This window comes from Coregonus clupeaformis, chromosome 24 (assembly GCF_020615455.1).
Source record: "Coregonus clupeaformis isolate EN_2021a chromosome 24, ASM2061545v1, whole genome shotgun sequence".
NCBI lineage: Eukaryota > Metazoa > Chordata > Actinopteri > Salmoniformes > Salmonidae > Coregonus > Coregonus clupeaformis.
The window spans coordinates 37,939,149-37,956,703 of NC_059215.1; the positions used below are offsets into that span (position 1 = coordinate 37,939,149).

At 43.8% G+C, this 17,555-nt stretch overlaps 1 protein-coding gene across 2 annotated transcripts in view; it reads left to right on the forward strand.

Annotated features, from left to right (window-relative positions):
• LOC121537242 (vacuolar protein sorting-associated protein 13D-like) overlaps positions 1–17,555 on the forward strand; it is a 48,793-nt gene that overhangs the window by 5,554 nt on the left and 25,684 nt on the right. Inside the window, exons 6-7 of one of the 2 annotated variants that reach the window (XM_045206885.1) lie at positions 6,887–6,972; positions 7,344–7,542. In XM_045206885.1, the coding sequence (XP_045062820.1) occupies positions 6,903–6,972; positions 7,344–7,542 (269 nt within the window). In that variant the 5' untranslated portion in view covers positions 6,887–6,902. Of the gene's footprint in view, positions 1–6,886; positions 6,973–7,015; positions 7,143–7,343; positions 7,543–17,555 lie in introns of both variants that reach the window. The other variant, XM_045206884.1, reaches the window with a different exon arrangement.

Consider the following 17,555-nt stretch of genomic DNA (forward strand, 5'->3'; position numbering starts at 1 on the left):
GTAGTACGATTCGATCTTAGTCCAGTATTGACGCTTTGCCTGTTGGATGGTTCCTCTGAGGGCATAGCGGGATTTCTAATAAGCGTCCGGGTTAGAGTCCCGCTCCTTGAAAGCGGCAGCTCTACCCTTTAGCTCAGTGCAGATGTTGCCTGTAATCAAAGGCTTCTGGTTGGGGTATGTACGTACTCCTCAATGCCATCGGATGAATCCTGGAACATATTCCAGTTTGTGCTAGCAAAACAGTCCTGTAGCTTAGCACCTGCGTCATCTGACCACTTCCGTATTGAGCGAGTCACTGGTACTACCTGCTTTAGTTTTGCTTGTAAGCAGGAATCAGGAGGATATAATTATGGTCAGATTTTCCAAATGGAGGGAGAGGTTTGTATGCGTCTCTGTGTATGGCGTAAAGGTAGTCTGGAGGTTTTTTTTCTCTGGTTGCACGTGACATGCTGGTAGAAATTAGGTAAAATGGATTTAAGTTTCCCTGCATTAAAGTCCCCAGCCACTCTGGATGAGCATTTTCTTGTTTGCTTATGGCCTTATACAGCTCGTTGAGTGCGGTCTTAGTGCCAGCATCAGTTTATGGTGGTAAATAGACAGCTATGAAAAATATAGATGAAAACTCTCTTGGTAAATAGTGTGGTCTACAGCTTATCATGAGATACTCTAACTCAGGTGAGCAAAACCTTGAGACTTCCTTAATATTAGATTTTGCGCACCAGCTGTTATTGACAAATAGACACAGACCACCACCCCTCGTCTTACCGGAGGCAGCTGTTCTGTCGATGCACGGAAAACCCAGCCAACTGTATATTATCCATGTCGTCGTTCAGCCATGACTCGGTGAAACTTTTTTAATGTCCCGTTTGTAGGATAGTCTTGAGTCCAGTTTATTCTACAATGATTGCACGTTGGCCAATAGGACGGATGGTAGAGGCGGGTTACCCACTCGCCGACAAATTCTCACAAGGCACCCGGACCTGTGTCCCCTGTATCGGGGTCTCTTAAAAAATTTCAAAAATAACAAGAGTGAAAGTTTATATAATCGTATATCACAATGTTTTATGGGTACATAATCACGATAGGACGAAGGTTGATATCGCCCAACCCTAGTCCTGTGTTTATGTTGTTTGCATAATGTTTGCATAATAAAATTACAGTAGGTGTCCCAGTTTCAATGCTACTAAGCTGAAATGAGGCAAGGCTAAGGTCTCCTCTCCATTGACGTGACACACACACACAGGTTGTTCTGTGCAGTGAGGCTTTTCAATCACTTTCCATGAAAATTGGCCTCTGCTTGCTTTGATGGATCAGTGTGTATGTCTGTCACTAAATGTTATGTGGCTTCCAGGAAAGGACATGGAACAGCACAGAAAGGTCAGGAGCATTACAGTTGTATAACGACCTGATACCTGATATAACTACTACCTGATTCTAGGGCTGACCAACTCATTGCTTGGCATTGCAAACATCTTAAGGAAAAATTACAAAAATGTGCAGTTGGTATATTTAATGGAGACTGCTGGGTATACAGAGTATTATGTCTATTTTATTTTATAACAGCTCTGTAGATATTCTATATGTTTTACATTTGCATTTTAGTCATTTAGCAGATGCTCTTATCCAGAGCGACTTAAGTTAGTGCATTCATCTTAAGATAGCTAGGTGAGACAACTACTTATCACAGTCATAGTAAGGACACGTTTCCTCAAAGTAGCAAATAAATGAGCAAAGTCAGAGCTAGTAAGGGGGAAAAGAGTCAAGTGTGAGTGTTCATTTGCGAATGGCTTAAAAATAAATAAAAATATCCTTCCAAAGACCAGTGTAATGCCCCAACCCTGTAGCCATTCTGCCCCTGAACAGTAATCAGTTCATCTACATTACAATGACGTGTCCTGGGGGGCACTGTTACAAGCTAAAGGACTCATTCTGGTTTTGGAACAACGTTTTGACCCACTCTGGCCCGTTGTCAGTCCAGAACCCAGACATGCAGCCCCACAGTCCTTCTCTCTCCCTTATCCTCAGCCAGCTCTCAGCATGTCCCTGAAAGAAACAGACCCCCACACTCTCCCTTCCAAACTGTGTCAACCAGCTTAGTATCAGTCAGCTCTCTCTTTCTCTCTGTCTCTCTACCCCCCTTCTTTTTCTGTGCTCTCTCTCTCTCTCTCTAATTTCCTCCCTCACCCTCGCTCTGTGCTCTGTGTCCACTCTCACTGCATGACAATTTACTCGGATTTGTGCCTCGGTATTGATGTCATAAGTGTCAGACAGCCAGTATGCCTGGTCACACAGCCCCTGTCCTAGCCCTTGACCAGCCCATGGCACCAGGCTCCCCCACACACACACCACTCGCCTCCTGGGCCAGATTTCATTCTCTGCTCTGCACCTGTAACTTGCTGTTGCTTATAGAAAATGGAATCACTGTGTCAATCTATGCTCGGGAACACACACACATTGTGGCTGTGAGATCCTTACACTACAACGTTTCATAATAAGGCTTATCGACACTTCTATTTTAATGCAGCTCTGCTTCTGTTGACTGGTTGAAAACTTTGTTACTACACTGAAAAAGGTTTCATCTCAGCTACTCTTTTGGCAGTGTCTTGCAACGTTTGCTTTCCTGAAAATTAAGGATGACTTCTTTTCCACCACTGACTTGACATACTCCTCCCTCTCTGAAGGAAAGCAAAATGTTATCAGTTTACTTTCATATTTTTGGCAAGGTCTTTCTTCCAATCAACATTGTTTCCCTCGTAACCACTCGCTCTGTTGGCTGAATATAAACAAAGTAGGAGCCCCTGTGCGCACACACACACACAGAAAGAGCGTCCAGCTTCAAATAAAATAAAATAAAAAGCGTGCTTCATAAAGATTCCATGCCACAGTATTCAATAGAAGATTTCAAAAAGGTATTTAAGAGGTCTTGGTTAAATTAATTACCTTTTAAATAAGTTATTAACAGCTCAGGAAATATTGTCGCAAAGAAGCAAAACACTAGTTTAGTCACTTCCGCATGTTAAACCAGTCATCTAAATATGCATCATTTCTCAGTTGTGGCAGCATCATCATATAGTTTATTTACATTTACATTTTAGTCATTTAGCAGACGCTCTTATCCAGAGCGACTTACAGTTAGTGAGTGCATACATTTTATGTAGGGTAAGCAAGGCTTCGACAGCCGTGAACCATTGGCCTTACTGCTTCTGCATTTCCACTTGATGGTTGTTCTCCTTTCTTTATGGATGTTCTTTAAAAAATATATATAGGTTGGTCTGCTCAACTCATTCCCTGGCCCGGGTTGCAGACCTGCTACTGATAACTATTGCTATAGGTCTATTTGACCCGTTCCACATACATACCTAGCGTACATTGAGGACATTTATACCGTTTTTATTGAGAGACTTAAAAATGATTATGACAGCAAAATGTCAGAAAGAATAGAACTCGGTCCAAAAATGTCGGTGTGCACTTGTCATGTTGCAGTAGGTCACCTCCACCTCATTTAAACCACCACTGAATAGTTTCCTTGTGTCCTGCTGGTCTAGTTTCACCTGGTGCACCTTCACGTCTCGATTACACCGACAGCGTCATTGCGCAAAATGATACGCAGCATCATCTGGATATGTGTGCAACAAAAGCTCAACATTCACCTTCTGCTACCATTTCCATCAAGCCGTCTACGCATACAGTTTGAAGCATACGTTCGATAAATCCAACGTATGCACCACACAGAACACACTGCAACTACCTCTGCAACGCAATGCTGCAAGGCAAATGCAGCGTTCCATTGGAAATTCATGTACTTCTGGTGTACCAAAATGCAATGACGCTGTCGGTGTGATTGAGGCATCACCAACGTAGTGACTGACATGCCATAGGCCTTTTCACAATGCATTGTTCTTAGCCACGGGATATGCTTAGCCCCAGGCTTTGACTGGGCCTGGGCTAGCTTAGCTTGTGTTCACACAAGCAGGTCTAACTGAAACCAACTGTCACTTTTCTGGAGCAGAATATTCAAATTAGGTAACAATGGAACTTGTGATTGGCTAGCCCCGAAAAGTCAGTGCTAGACTTACTCTAGAGCAGGGTTAGCTAGCCCTGTTCTAAGGTTGGTGCTAACCCATTTTAGAATCTCCAAATGTGAACACTCTCTAAGCCCTGTGCTAAAAGCTCTGTTAGCCCAGGACTAAGGAGACTCTTAGCCCTGGGCTAAGTGCAGTGTAAACACAGTTCATGTACTCTCTGAAAGCCCCCAAAACGTTCCTTTATCACCCCTCACCAAGGGCCCCAGTTTCACATTGTTTGTGTGTGTGTGTGTCTCCTGTGCTCCTTCAGCATAGTAAGGGGGGGGGGGGGTGTAAACTTGAAAGCATCTTCATCTTCCCCTCACTCCCCTGGGACACAGGTCTGGTAAGTATATTTGTTTAGTTTCACAAAGAGGGGGAAGAAAAGAGAGGAGGAGGAGAAAGTTGGCGCTGGCCTTCCAATGAACTCTCCGGGGACATTGCTTGGTGGGGTCATCCCAAGTTCAGGCCTTGCGCTGGCTGCAGAGCGCAGTGCGGCGCGGCGGAGGGCCCGGGTGTGTTTACACAGAACCTAGCCTCCTCTGGGGAGCTCCCTCCCACTGCCTGTAACAGAAACCCACTTCCATCAGGCACCTGCTGGGTGGAAGGGAGAAGAGGGGAAGAGGGGGAGCCTGGCTGTGCAGAGACAGGTCAGCGCTGGGGGAAGACGGGGGTGGGAAGGCACTTCATTCCACTCCAGCAGACAAATGACTCGCTGATATATTGGCCAGGTGGATGAGGCAGGCGCTGTGTAAAATCAGTTCTCTCTCCTCTCTATCTGTCTCCCCCACGTCTCTCTAATTCAGCTGTGGGGATGAGAACCAGCCCAACGTCACTAGGCTACTGTCGAACCTTTTCACTCAGTGAGCTTGGGTGCTCTGGATATGTGACACGCATTTTTACTGTCTTTTAATATTGCTACTCAGCAGCAGCACATCTCAGGAATCACTGGTAAACGGTGTCAAGTCTTTTAGTCATTATTTGACAAGGAAAGAAATAGGGCTTGGAATTGCCAGGGACCTCACAATACGATATTATTTTTGATACGTAGGTGCCAATAAGATATGTTTTGTGATTCTGTACGTATCACGATTCTATGTATTGCGATTCAAAACTGAGATTTTATTGCGATTCGATGTTTCAAACATATTGCTCACTATATGTCTGCTGCAGAGGGACAAGACAGAGCCGTGAGAAAAATTGTTTTGATCAGTCGTGGAAATAAAAGTGCTGAAAACATGTTGGCTCACCATTTAAATAGAAGATGGAAAACAAGCAATGGAAAGAGAAATACCAGAGTTTTGACACAAGTAGAGCCGACTAACACTATCAAATGTTAACTAACTAGCATTTTGTTTTATATGTCATAGTATCGATATAATATTGTCAAAAATAATATTGCAATACTCTACTGTACCGATTTTTTCCATCATCATTAGAAAGAAATTGTTAACATTTTCAGTATGAGTTAGATCAGGGATGGGCAACTGGATGCGGCCTTCGGATCAATTTCAATAAAACAGGTTTTTTTAACTCAGTCGGGGTCTCAACTAGTTAGAATAGTAGAATATACAAGGTGCAATTTCGAAATTTGGTTGTGCATCAGCAGTTTTTCTCTTGTTATGTCAGTCACTGATAGTCACTCAATTATCCCATGTCAGCTAACATTTTTTAGATTGGTAAGTTAGTATAGCTGCCAGCTATCTAAATTTAGTAATCATGGTTGAATTACCGGCCGGGGGGCCCCTATTGATTTTGCTAGTCCATCTCACTCATATCATATTTAAAAACTGCAAACATTTCTCTCCACCCTATGACAGAATTTGCAAAATTGCAGGAAATTAGCTGTAAAAAAGCAAATGTTCCTATTCGCCTCCTGAAATTAGTTATAAAATTGCACAATCTTATCTCCGCCCCATGGCAAAATGTGTAGAATTGCAGCAAACTTGCTTTAAAACTGCAACATTTTCTCTACGCCCCATGGCGAAATGTGTAGAATTGCACGTAATTAACTCTAAAACAAAACAATATTCACTCCGCTGTCAAGAGGGCTGCTAAAATGTTTTACTCGCAACTGTGTTTGCTCATGGAGAATCTGCGGCCCCTCATGATGAATTCAGATTTTTTGTGGTCCCCCCACCCCCATCAAAGTTGTCCATCTGTTTTTGTTGGATGGCTTATTGACTTGTTGAGTTAGTATTTTTATAAGTTTGAAAGAGAGAGACCCATCATGCCTGTGTGAATTGAAAGGTATTTGACTGAGATAAATGAGAGCCATTCATCATTCCACTGCAAGGCTGAGTCAGTGCAGACTGGAATGGCCAGCCAAAGTACACACTCAGCAAGAGTGCCCTGTGTGAGGGCTGCACTGGTCTAATGGCAGGCTTCCTAGTACGTGGGAGCAAAGAGCTGTACTGTGTGGTCGACCTGAATCAGATTAGACTGCAGTGAGAAAAGTTACATATTTTGAATACCTTTAAATAATTTATGAATATAGAAAAAAGAAGGGGGGCCAAAACTGAGCCTTGAGGTACACCTTTTCTAAGAAATGATAAATAGACTTGATGCTGCATTATCCAAGACTATTTCCAAATACTGCAATATAATATGCATACAAGCATGAAATGAAGTGTGCTGTTATGTTTGCTATATAGCCTACCTTGTGGGTTTGTGTGTTCCTTTTTCTGTATTGTTATCGTGAACGGCCACCATACTTTAGCTAAACAATTGTTGTTATGCTAGCTCACAAACGAGAGGATGTTAGAGTTGTAGCTAATAAACCCGAGCTGTTTATAAAGAACTAAGTCTCATTCTTTCAACAGAACATTGACGACGAGGATGGCTGATCCTGCACACGTCATCACCACCCATCTCTCTGCCCCCTCCGGAACCTCTTTCAACACAACAGGTGAGAAAGACTTACTAAAATGAATCTCTCGCTGTCTTCTTAGTTTGCAGGGACCTTGTCAGATGGGTAGGGCAAGACCATGGACAACCGACGTCAGAGCGAACGAGAGTACATCCGTTACCATGGCACCACCAACCATCTGGTGGCCGGGAATCATGGATTGGCTCATGGTATTTTACTATTACAGTAACAATGTTGTGCTACTAATAATACTGTAGTAATACCACTACTGACTGTAGTTCATCTTTCACTTTCAATATGGGACTTGCATTTTATTAATCTAATCTGTAATAGATTTAGTCAGAATCTGTAGTGCTGATCAGAGTCCATTGTGAACCAGTCACACCTGGTTCTTCTCTGGTGTTCAACAGGTATCATCGGTGGCGGGTTGATCAGCGTCATCACGTCCACAGTGGAGGGGGTGAAGACCGAGGGAGGGGTCAGTGGCTTCTTCTCAGGCTTGGGGAAAGGTCTGGTCGGTACGGTAACCAAGCCGGTGGCCAGAGCGCTGGACTTTGCCTCGGAGACAGCACAGACGGTCCGAGACATGTCCAGCCTAAGTAACCACAGGTAGGTGCCTAAACCCAGGGAGACAACATACAGTGAGGGAAAAAAGTATTTGATCTCCAGCTGATTTTGTACGTTTGCCCACTGACAAAGACATGATCAGTCTATAATTTTAATGGTAGGTTTATTTGAACAGTGAGAGACAGAATAGCAACAAAAAATCCAGAAAAACGCATGTCAAAAATGTTATGAATTGATTTGCATTTTAATGAGGGAAATAAGTATTTGACCCCTCTGCAAAACATGACTTAGTACTTGGTGGCAAAACCCTTGTTGGCAATCACAGAGGTCAGATGTTTCTTGTAGTTGGCCACCAGGTTTGCACACATCTCAGGAGGGATTTTGTTCCACTCCTCTTTGCAGATCTTCTCCATGTCATTAAGGTTTCGAGGCTGACGTTTGGCAACTCAAACCTTCAGCTCCCTCCACAGATTTTCTATGGGATTAAGGTCTGGAGACTGGCTAGGCCACTCCAGGACCTTAATGTGCTTCTTCTTGAGCCACTCCTTTGTTGCCTTGGCCGTGTGTTTTGGGTCATTGTCATGCTGGAATACCCATCCACGACCCATTTTCAATGCCCTGGCTGAGGGAAGGAGGTTCTCACCCAAGATTTGACGGTACATGGCCCCGTCCATCGTCCCTTTGATGCGGTGAAGTTGTCCTGTCCCCTTAGCAGAAAACACCCCCAAAGCATAATGTTTCCACCTCCATGTTTGATGGTGTTCTTGGGGTCATAGGCAGCATTCCTCCTCCTCCAAACACGGCGAGTTGAGTTGATGCCAAAGAGCTCGATTTTGGTCTCATCTGACCACAACACTTTGACCCAGTTCTCCTCTGAATCATTCAGATGTTCATTGGCAAACTTCAGACGGCCCTGTATATGTGCTTTCTTGAGCAGGGGGACCTTGCGGGCGCTGCAGGATTTCAGTCCTTCACGGCGTAGTGTGTTACCAATTGTTTTCTTGGTGACTATGGTCCCAGCTGCCTTGAGATCATTGACAAGATCCTCCTGTGTAGTTCTGGAATGATTCCTCACCGTTCTCATGATCATTGCAACTCCACGAGGTAAGATCTTGCATGGAGCCCCAGGCCGAGGGAGATTGACAGTTATTTTGTGTTTCTTCCATTTGCGAATAATCGCACCAACTGTTGTCACCTTCTCACCAAGCTGCTGGGCGATGGTCTTGTAGCCCATTCCAGCCCTGTGTAGGTCTACAATCTTGTCCCTGACATCCTTGGAGAGCTCTTTGGTCTTGGCCATGGTGGAGAGTTTGGAATCTGATTGATTGATTGATTGCTTCTGTGGACAGGTGTCTTTTATACAGGTAACAAGCTGAGATTAGGAGCACTCCCTTTAAGAGTGGGCTCCTAATCTCAGCTCATTACCTGTATAAAAGACACCTGGGAGCCAGAAATCTTTCTTATTGAGAGGGGGTCAAATACTTATTTCTTTCATTAAAATGCAAATCAATTTATAACATTTTTGACATGCGTTTTTCTGGATTTTTTTGTTGTTATTCTGTCTCTCACTGTTCAAATAAACCTACCATTAAAATTATAGACTGATCATTTCTTTGTCAGTGGGCAAACGTACAAAATCAGCAGGGGATCAAATACTTTTTTCCCTCACTGTATGTCATAACACCATCCTTACCATGGGGCAGATTCAGACTTAGGAAATGTACGCCTTTCCCACACAAGTCTTTCCTACGCACTTTTCAGTAGTTGGTATTCAGACATACATTACATGGCCAAAGGTATATGGACACCTGCTCGTCGAACATCTCATTCCAAATTCATGGGCATTAATATGGAGTTGGGCCCCCCTTTGCTGCTATAACAGCCTCCACTCTTCTGGGAAGGCTTTCCATTAGATGTTGGAACATTGCTGAGGGGACTTCCATTCAGCCACAAGGGCATTAGTGAGGTCGGGCACTGATGTTGGGTGATTAGGCCTGGCTCACAGTCGGCATGCCAATTCATCCCAAAGGTGTGTCGTGACTTGACTTTAACATTAATACGAAGACTGTTTTATCTAATTAACTAACTATGTTTAATTGTTACCCGATTAAATTAATCATGTAACAATTAACTAATTAGGATTTGGGGCACCACGAGAGCGGTTATTTAAAGAGTTACCATCTCCCGAATTAAACTCTAAAAGGTCTTTACCTATCACATCTATAAACAGTCAATTTATTAATCATAATCTCGTATCATATCATCATTCTGAACAGTTGTAACCTCCTTGCATCTGCAAAAACCAGAGCTTTACTTATGATTCAGTACTACACAAATGTGTTTAATTATTTATTTACTAGCTAATTAAATGGGAACACAGGATACACACACTCTGCACCGGTTATTGACTGGAGACTTAATACGCTGAAAACAGGTCCCTAGCGGAATGACAACAACATGGATGCTTGTTAAAGAAGAGATAGAGAGGGAGAGAGAGGGTCAGAGACACTTAACATTGCCACATTCAGAAACTACTCTCACCTACAGTAACCATATACTTTCAAATCAAATCAAATTGTATTTGCCACATGCGCCGAATACAACAGGTGTAGACCGTACAGTGAAATGCTTACTTACAAGCCCTTAACCAACAATGCAGTTTTAAGAAAAAAAATGTTCAGTAAAAAATAGATAAGTAAAAAATAAAAATGCAAATAGTCCGGGTAGCCATGATTAGCTGTTCAGAAGTCTTATGGCTTGGGGGTAGAAGCTGTTAAGAAGCCTTTTGGACCTAGACTTGGCGCTTCGGTACCGCTTGCCGTGCGGTAGCAGAGAGAACAGTCTATGACTAGGGTGGCTGGAGTCTTTGACCATTTTTAGGGCCTTCCTCTGACACCTCCTAGTATAGAGGTCCTGGATGGCAGGAAGCTTGGCCCCAGTGATGTACTGGGCCGTCCGCACTACCCTCTGTAGTGCCTTGTGGTCGGAGGCCGAGCAGTTGCCATACCAGGCGGTGATGCAACCAGTCAGGATGCTCTCGATGGTGCAGCTGTATAACTTTTTGAGGATCTGAGGACCCATGCCAAGTCTTTTCAGTCTCCTGAGGGGGAATAGGCTTTGTTGTGCCCTCTTCACGGCTGTCTTGGTGTGTTTGGACCATGATAGTTTGTTGGTGATGTGGACACCAAGGAACTTGAAACTCTCAACCTATTCCACTACAGCCCTGTCAATGAGAATGGGGGTGTGCTCAGTCCTCTTTTTTTTCCTGTAGTCCACAATTATCTCCTTTGTCTTGCGGGAGAGGTTGTTATCCTGGCACCACGCGGCCAGGTCTCTGACCTCCTCCCTATAGGCTGTCTCATAATTGTCGGTGATCAGGCCGACCACTGTTGTGTCGTCGGCAAACATAATGATGGTGTTGGAGTCGTGCCTGGCAATGCAGTCATGGGTGAACAGGGAGTACCGGAGGGGACTGAGCACGCACACCTGATGGGCCCCCATTTTGAGGATCAGCGTGGCAGATGTGTTGTTACCTACCCTTACCACCTGGGGGCGGCCCGTCAGGAAGTCCAGGATCCAGTTGCAGAGGGAGGTGTTTAGTCCCAGGGTCCTTAGCTTAGTGATGAGCTTTGAGGGCACTATGGTGTTGAACGCTGAGATGTAGTCAATGAATAGCATTCTCACGTATGTGTTCCTCTTGTCCAGATGGGAAAGGGCAGTGTGGAGTGCAATAGAGATTGCATCATCTGTGGATCTGTTGGGGCGGTATGCAAATTAGAGTGGGTCTAGGTTTTCTGCGATAATGGTGTTGATGTGAGCCATGACCAGCCTTTCAAAGCACTTCATGGCTACAGACGTGAGTGATACGGGTCGGTAGTCATTTAGGCAGGTTACCTTAGTGTTCTTGGGCACAGGGACTATGGTGGTCTGCTTGAAACATGTTGGTATTACAGACTCATTCAGGGACATGTTGAAAATGTCAGTAAAGACACTTGCCAGTTGGTCAGAGCATGCTCGGAGTACACGTCCTGGTAATCCGTCTGGCCCTGCGGCCTTGGAATGTTGACCTGCTTAAAAGTCTTACTCACATCGGCTACGGAGAGCGTGATCACATAGTCATCCGGAACAGCTGATGCTCTCATGCATGCTTCAGTGTTGCTTGCCTCGAAGTGAGCATAGAAGTGATTTAGCTCATCTGGTAGGCTCGTGTCACTGGGCAGCTCGCGGCTGTGCTTCCCTTTGTAGTCTTTAATAGTTTGCAAGCCCTGCCATATCCGACGAGCGTCGGAGCTGGTGTAGTACGATTCGATCTTAGTCCTGTATTGACTCTTTGCCTGTTTGATGGTTCGTCGGAGAGCATAGCGGGATTTCTTATAAGTGTCCGGATTAGAATCCCGCTCCTTGAAAGCGGCAGCTCTACCCTTTAGCTCAGTGCGGATGTTGCCTGTAATCCATTGCTTCTGGTTGGAAGTTTACATACACCTTAGCCAAATACATTTAAACTCAGTTTTTCATTATTCCTGACATTTAATCCTAGTAAAAATTCCCTGTCTTAGGTCAGTTAGGATCACCACTTTATTTTAAGAATGTGAAATGTCAGAATAATAGTAGAGAGAATGATTTATTTCAGCTTTTATTTCTTTCATCACATTCCCAGTGGGACAGAAGTTTACATACACTCAATTAGTATTTGGTAGCATTGCCTTTAAATTGTTTAAGTTGGGTCAAACGTTTCGGGTAGCCTTCCACAAACTTCCCACAATAAGTTGGGTGAATTTTGGCCCATTCCTCCTGACAGGGCTGGTGTAACTGAGTCAGGTTTGTAGGCCTCCTTGCTCGCACATGCTTTTTCAGTTCTGCCCACACATTTTCTATAGGATTGAGGTAAGGGCTTTGTGATGTCCACTCCAATACCTTGACTTTGTTGTCCTTAAGCCATTTTGCCACAACTTTGGAAGTATGCTTGGAGTCATTGTCCATTTGGAAGACACATTTGCGACCAAGCTTTAACTTCCTGACTGATGTCTTGAGATTCAATATATCCACATCATTTTCCTTCCTCATGATGCCATCTATTTTGTGAAGTGCACCAGTCCCTCCTGCAGCAAAGCACCCCCACAGCATGATACTGCCACCCCCGTGCTTCACGGTTGGGATGGTGTTCTTCGGCTTGCAAGCAACCCCCTTTTTCCTCCAAACATAATGATGGTCATTATGGCGAAACAGTTCTATTTTTGTTTCATCAGACGAGAGGACATTTCTCCAAAAAGTACGATCTTTGTCCCCATGTGCAGTTGCAAACCGTAGTCTGGCTTTTTTTATTGGTGGTTTTGGAGCAGTGGCTTCTTCCTTGCTGAGCGGCCTTTCAGGTTATGTTGATATAGGACTCGTTTTACTGTGGATATAGATACTTTTGTACCTGTTTCCTCCAGCATCTTCACAAGGTCCTTTGCTGTTGTTCTGGGATTTATTTGCACTTTTCGCACCAAAGTACGTTCATCTCTAGGAGACAGAACGTGTTTCCTTCCTGAGCGGTATGACGGCTGCGTGGTCCCATGGTGTTTATACTTGCGGACTATTGTTTGTACAGATGAACGTGGTACCTTCAGGCATTTGGAAATTGCTCCCAAGGATGAACCTTGAAATAATCTGTCTGTAAACAATTGTTGGAAAATTACTTGTGTCATGCACAAAGTAGATGTCCTAACCGACATTCCAAAACTATAGTTTGTTAACAAGAAATGTGTGGATTGGTTGAAAAACAAGTTTTAATGACTTCAACTGTACGTACAATCACCGTGGAGACGACATCATCAATGCACTTATTGATGAAGCCAGTGACTGATGTGGTGTACTCCTCAATGCCATCGGAAGAATCCCTGAACATATTCCAGTCTGTGCTAGCAAAACAGTCCTGTAGCTTAGCATCTGCGTCATCTGACCACTTTCTTAGTAACCGAGTCACTGGTGCTTTTTGCTTATAAGCAGGAATCAGGAGGATATAATTATGGTCAGATTTGCCAAATGGAGGGCGAGGGAGAGCTTTGTACGCGTCTCTGTGTGTGGAGTAAAGGTGGTCTAGAGTTTTTTTCCCTCTGGTTGCACAGTTAACATGCTGGTAGATTTAAGTTTCCCTGCATTAAAGTCCCCGGCCACTAGGAGAGTTGCCTCTGGATGAGCGTTTTCCTGTTTGCTTATGGCCTTATACAGCTCATTGAGTGCAATCTTAGTGCCAGTATCGGTTTGTGGTGGTAAATAGACAGCTACGAAAAATATAGATAAACTCTCTTGGTAAATAGTGTGGTCTACAGCTTATCATGAGAGACTCTACCTCAGGCGAGCAAAACCTCGAGACTTCCTTAGTATTAGATTTTATGCACCAGCTGTTGTTTACAAATATACACAGACCGCCTATCCTGCCGATGTAGCGTATATCCCGCCAGCTGTATGTTATCCATGTCGTCGTTCAATGTCCCGTTGGTAGAATATCCTTGATCTTAGGTCATCCATTTTGTTTTCAAATGATTGTACGTTGGCTAATAGGATTGATGGAAGAGGCAGATTACTCGCTCACCGTTGGATCCTTACAAGGCACCCCGACCTATGTCCACGATATCTCCGTCTCTTTCTCATGCGAATGACGGGGATTTGGGCCTTGTCGGGTGTCTGTAGAATATCCTTCATGTCCGACTCATTGAAGAAAAAAATCTTAGTCCAATACGAGGTGAGTAATCGCTGTCCTGATATCCAGAAGCTCTTTTTGGTCATAAGAGACCGTGGCAGAAACATTATGTACAGAATAAGATACAAATAACGTGAAAAATCACACACAAACCGCCGCCTGCTTTGAGCAAGAAATCATTAATGTATTTACGTGAAATGCCTGGGTTCGCCGGGGATCTCTCGGTGAATGGGGCAGTCTTAGAAAGGGGGTTGAGCCCTTTCGCGGCACGCTTGTAAGGCTCTGATTATCCGAAATGGTTCCAACAACTCTTCTCCTTTTGTCCTTTTTCGTAGTTGTCCAGTATCCGGTGACTTGTCGTGTAGTCTTGAACAGAACTACAGAGTTGATTTTCCTTCCCATTCGCTCTTGAAGATGCTTCTTTGAAGATAGGCTAGCCAGCCGTATCGATGATTTCCCAGTGGAGTGATGAGAGTAGCGTAATACGATGGTTTGAGCAGAGTTACAGGATGGTCCTACTTAAATTGTCCGGGATTCTCCGGGAGGCGAGTTTATCGTCTCCACCTCATGTTGAGATTCAAAATTCTAACTATTTTAAATGCACAGCTGCAGCTTGACGCTTTTCTGGTCTAATGTGTTAATTCGTAACCCATCATTTATACCTTTTGCTCAAAAGGGGTGTTTCCGGCCGGCTGACACGCTCTCTGACCTCACTTCGGGGCGGTGCTTACTCAGTGTGCAAAGTTATGGAAAACAATTATCTCTTGTAGCTTCTCAAATCACATCCCTCTCTTAACAAAACACTTTAATCATTTTTCATATTACATGCACAACCCATAATATGGAAACTTAAGCTATGTAGTGGGTATACTTTCCAAGTTACAGTATTTCCTTTAACATTTTTAATGACATCACAAAATAACAAACAAAATGACATTAGTGTTCTATATACCGCCTCTGACCATTCCCCACATTCTACGTTCGAAATATTGTTCCAGTATATTCGCTTTGGAACGTGTTAGAGTTTTAGCGGAAAAAGGTATGTTGTAGGGCTGCACGATATAACGTTTCAGCATCGACATTGCGATGTATGCATCCGCAATAGTCACATCGCAGAATGTGCGATTTAGTAAGGTAAACATATATCAGTCTACAATATATATTTGTTTTAAATGTTAAACTAGCATTATATCTGTCTGATATAACGTAATTTACTCAGATTTATGGGTTATTGGATACACAGTTTATTATTATTATTATTATTGTTATTATTATTTTAAACACGGAGTTCGTTGCTGCACGTGGTTGACATGCAGGCTCTGCTTGCGCGTGACGAAATGATGAGCGAGGAACAGGCAAAAAGACAGAAATTGAGAATTTGGTTGCAAAAAGAAATGCATCGTCAATTATATGGAAATATTTCAGCTACAGACAGGATGATGTTGACCAAAAACAGGTACTTTGTCGAGAGTGCCTTGCAATTGTTGCCACAACACGAGGCAACACAACCAATTTGTTCGATAATTTAAGGCGGCACCACAAATCTTCATATGACGAGTGCAAAGCATCTCAATGCCCTCCAAAGCAAAAATCTATTTCGGATGCCTTTGCCAGTATTACACCATACGAGAAAGGTTCCAAACAGTAGAGAGAAATCACAGATTCAATAACATTTCACGTCGCCAAAGACATGGTACCAATTAACACGGTTACCAAAGAGGGTTTTAAAAACATGATCCGGTCGCTTGACAAGCGGTATGTAATGCCATCACCAGAGTTGTATGAGAAATGCAAGTCACAAGTTGAAACAGAGCTGTCACAAGTAGAATATTATATAGCAACAACGGACTTGTGGTCCAGCCGGACAACGGAGCCCTACATAAGTCTGACCGTACACTTTATTAATGAGGACTTCCACCTGAAAAGACGCTGTTTGCAAACTGCATTTTTCCCAGAGGATCATACAAACCATTTTCTGTATGGACCTCGCTTTGTGCACGGGGGCATTGTCATGCTGAAACAGGAAAGGGCCTTCTCCAAACTGTTGTCACAAAGTTGGAAGCACAGAATTGTCTAGAATATAATTGTATGCTGTAGTGTTAAGATTTCCCTTCACTGGAACTAAGGGGCCTAGCCCGAACCATGAAAACAGCCTCAGACCATTATTCCTCCTCCCCCAAAATGTACAGTTGGTACTATGCATTCGGGCAGGTAGTGTTCTACTGGCATCCACCAAACCCAGATTTGTCAGTCGGACTTCCAGATGGTGAAGCGTGATTCATCACTCCAGAGAACGCGTTTCCACTGCTCCAGAGTCCAATGTCGGCAAGCTTTACACCACTCCAGCCGACGCTTGGCATTGCGCATGGTGATCTTAGGCTTGTGTGCGGCTGCTCGGCCATGGAAACCCATTTCATGTAGCTCTTGACGAACAGTTCTTGTGCTGACGTTACTTCCAGAGGCAGTTTGGAACTCGGCAGTGAGTGTTGCAACCGAGGACAGACGATTTTTACGCGCTACGCGCTTCAGCACTCGCCAGTCCCGTTCTGTGAGCTTGTGTGGCCTACCACTTGACTGCTGTGCTGTTGTTGCTCCTAGAGGTTTCCGCTTCACCATAACAGCACTTACAGTTGACCGGGGCAGAAATTTGCAGGGCAGAAATTTGACTGACTTGTTGGAAAGGTGGCATCCTATGACGGTGCCATGTTGAAAGTCACTGAGCTCTTCAGTACGGGCCATTCTACTGCCAATGTTTGTCTATGGAGATTGCATGGCTGTGTGCTCAACTTTATACACCTGTCAGCAACCAGTGTGGCTGAAATAACTGAATCCACTAACTTGAACGGGTGTCCACATACCTTTGGCCACATAGTGTACCTTATGGAAGCGCATTACAAGGTTTGCGGGAGTGGATCCCTACCGCGCACTGAATAAATGTAATTGAACTCCAGAAAACACACCCATCGGGTGGCTCACCAATTTTATCTGGGAGTTTTTGTTCAATTCGTTTTTCTATTCATTTATCTTAAGCAATCCCTTTAAATATGGTGTTCCTTTTATTTGAATTTGATCGGTACACGCCTTGAACGTAGACTATAGAGAATTCGTTCAGAACTCATGGGTAGATTTAAAAACACTCTGATTTTACACATTATTTTTGTTTAGGGAATAATCATGAATCCTGGTTCATGTGTGTAGACTGTAGGGCCTATACTTATACTATGGAGAATAATATACAATAGTATGAATAAGTAAATATACCCTAATTGCCCACACTGATCATAGAACTGTGGGATGGGAAGTGCGCAGTTCATCAAGTTCAAAATAATGGTTTGCACTCCATAATGAGCTTCGTTATGATTTAATAAGCCTA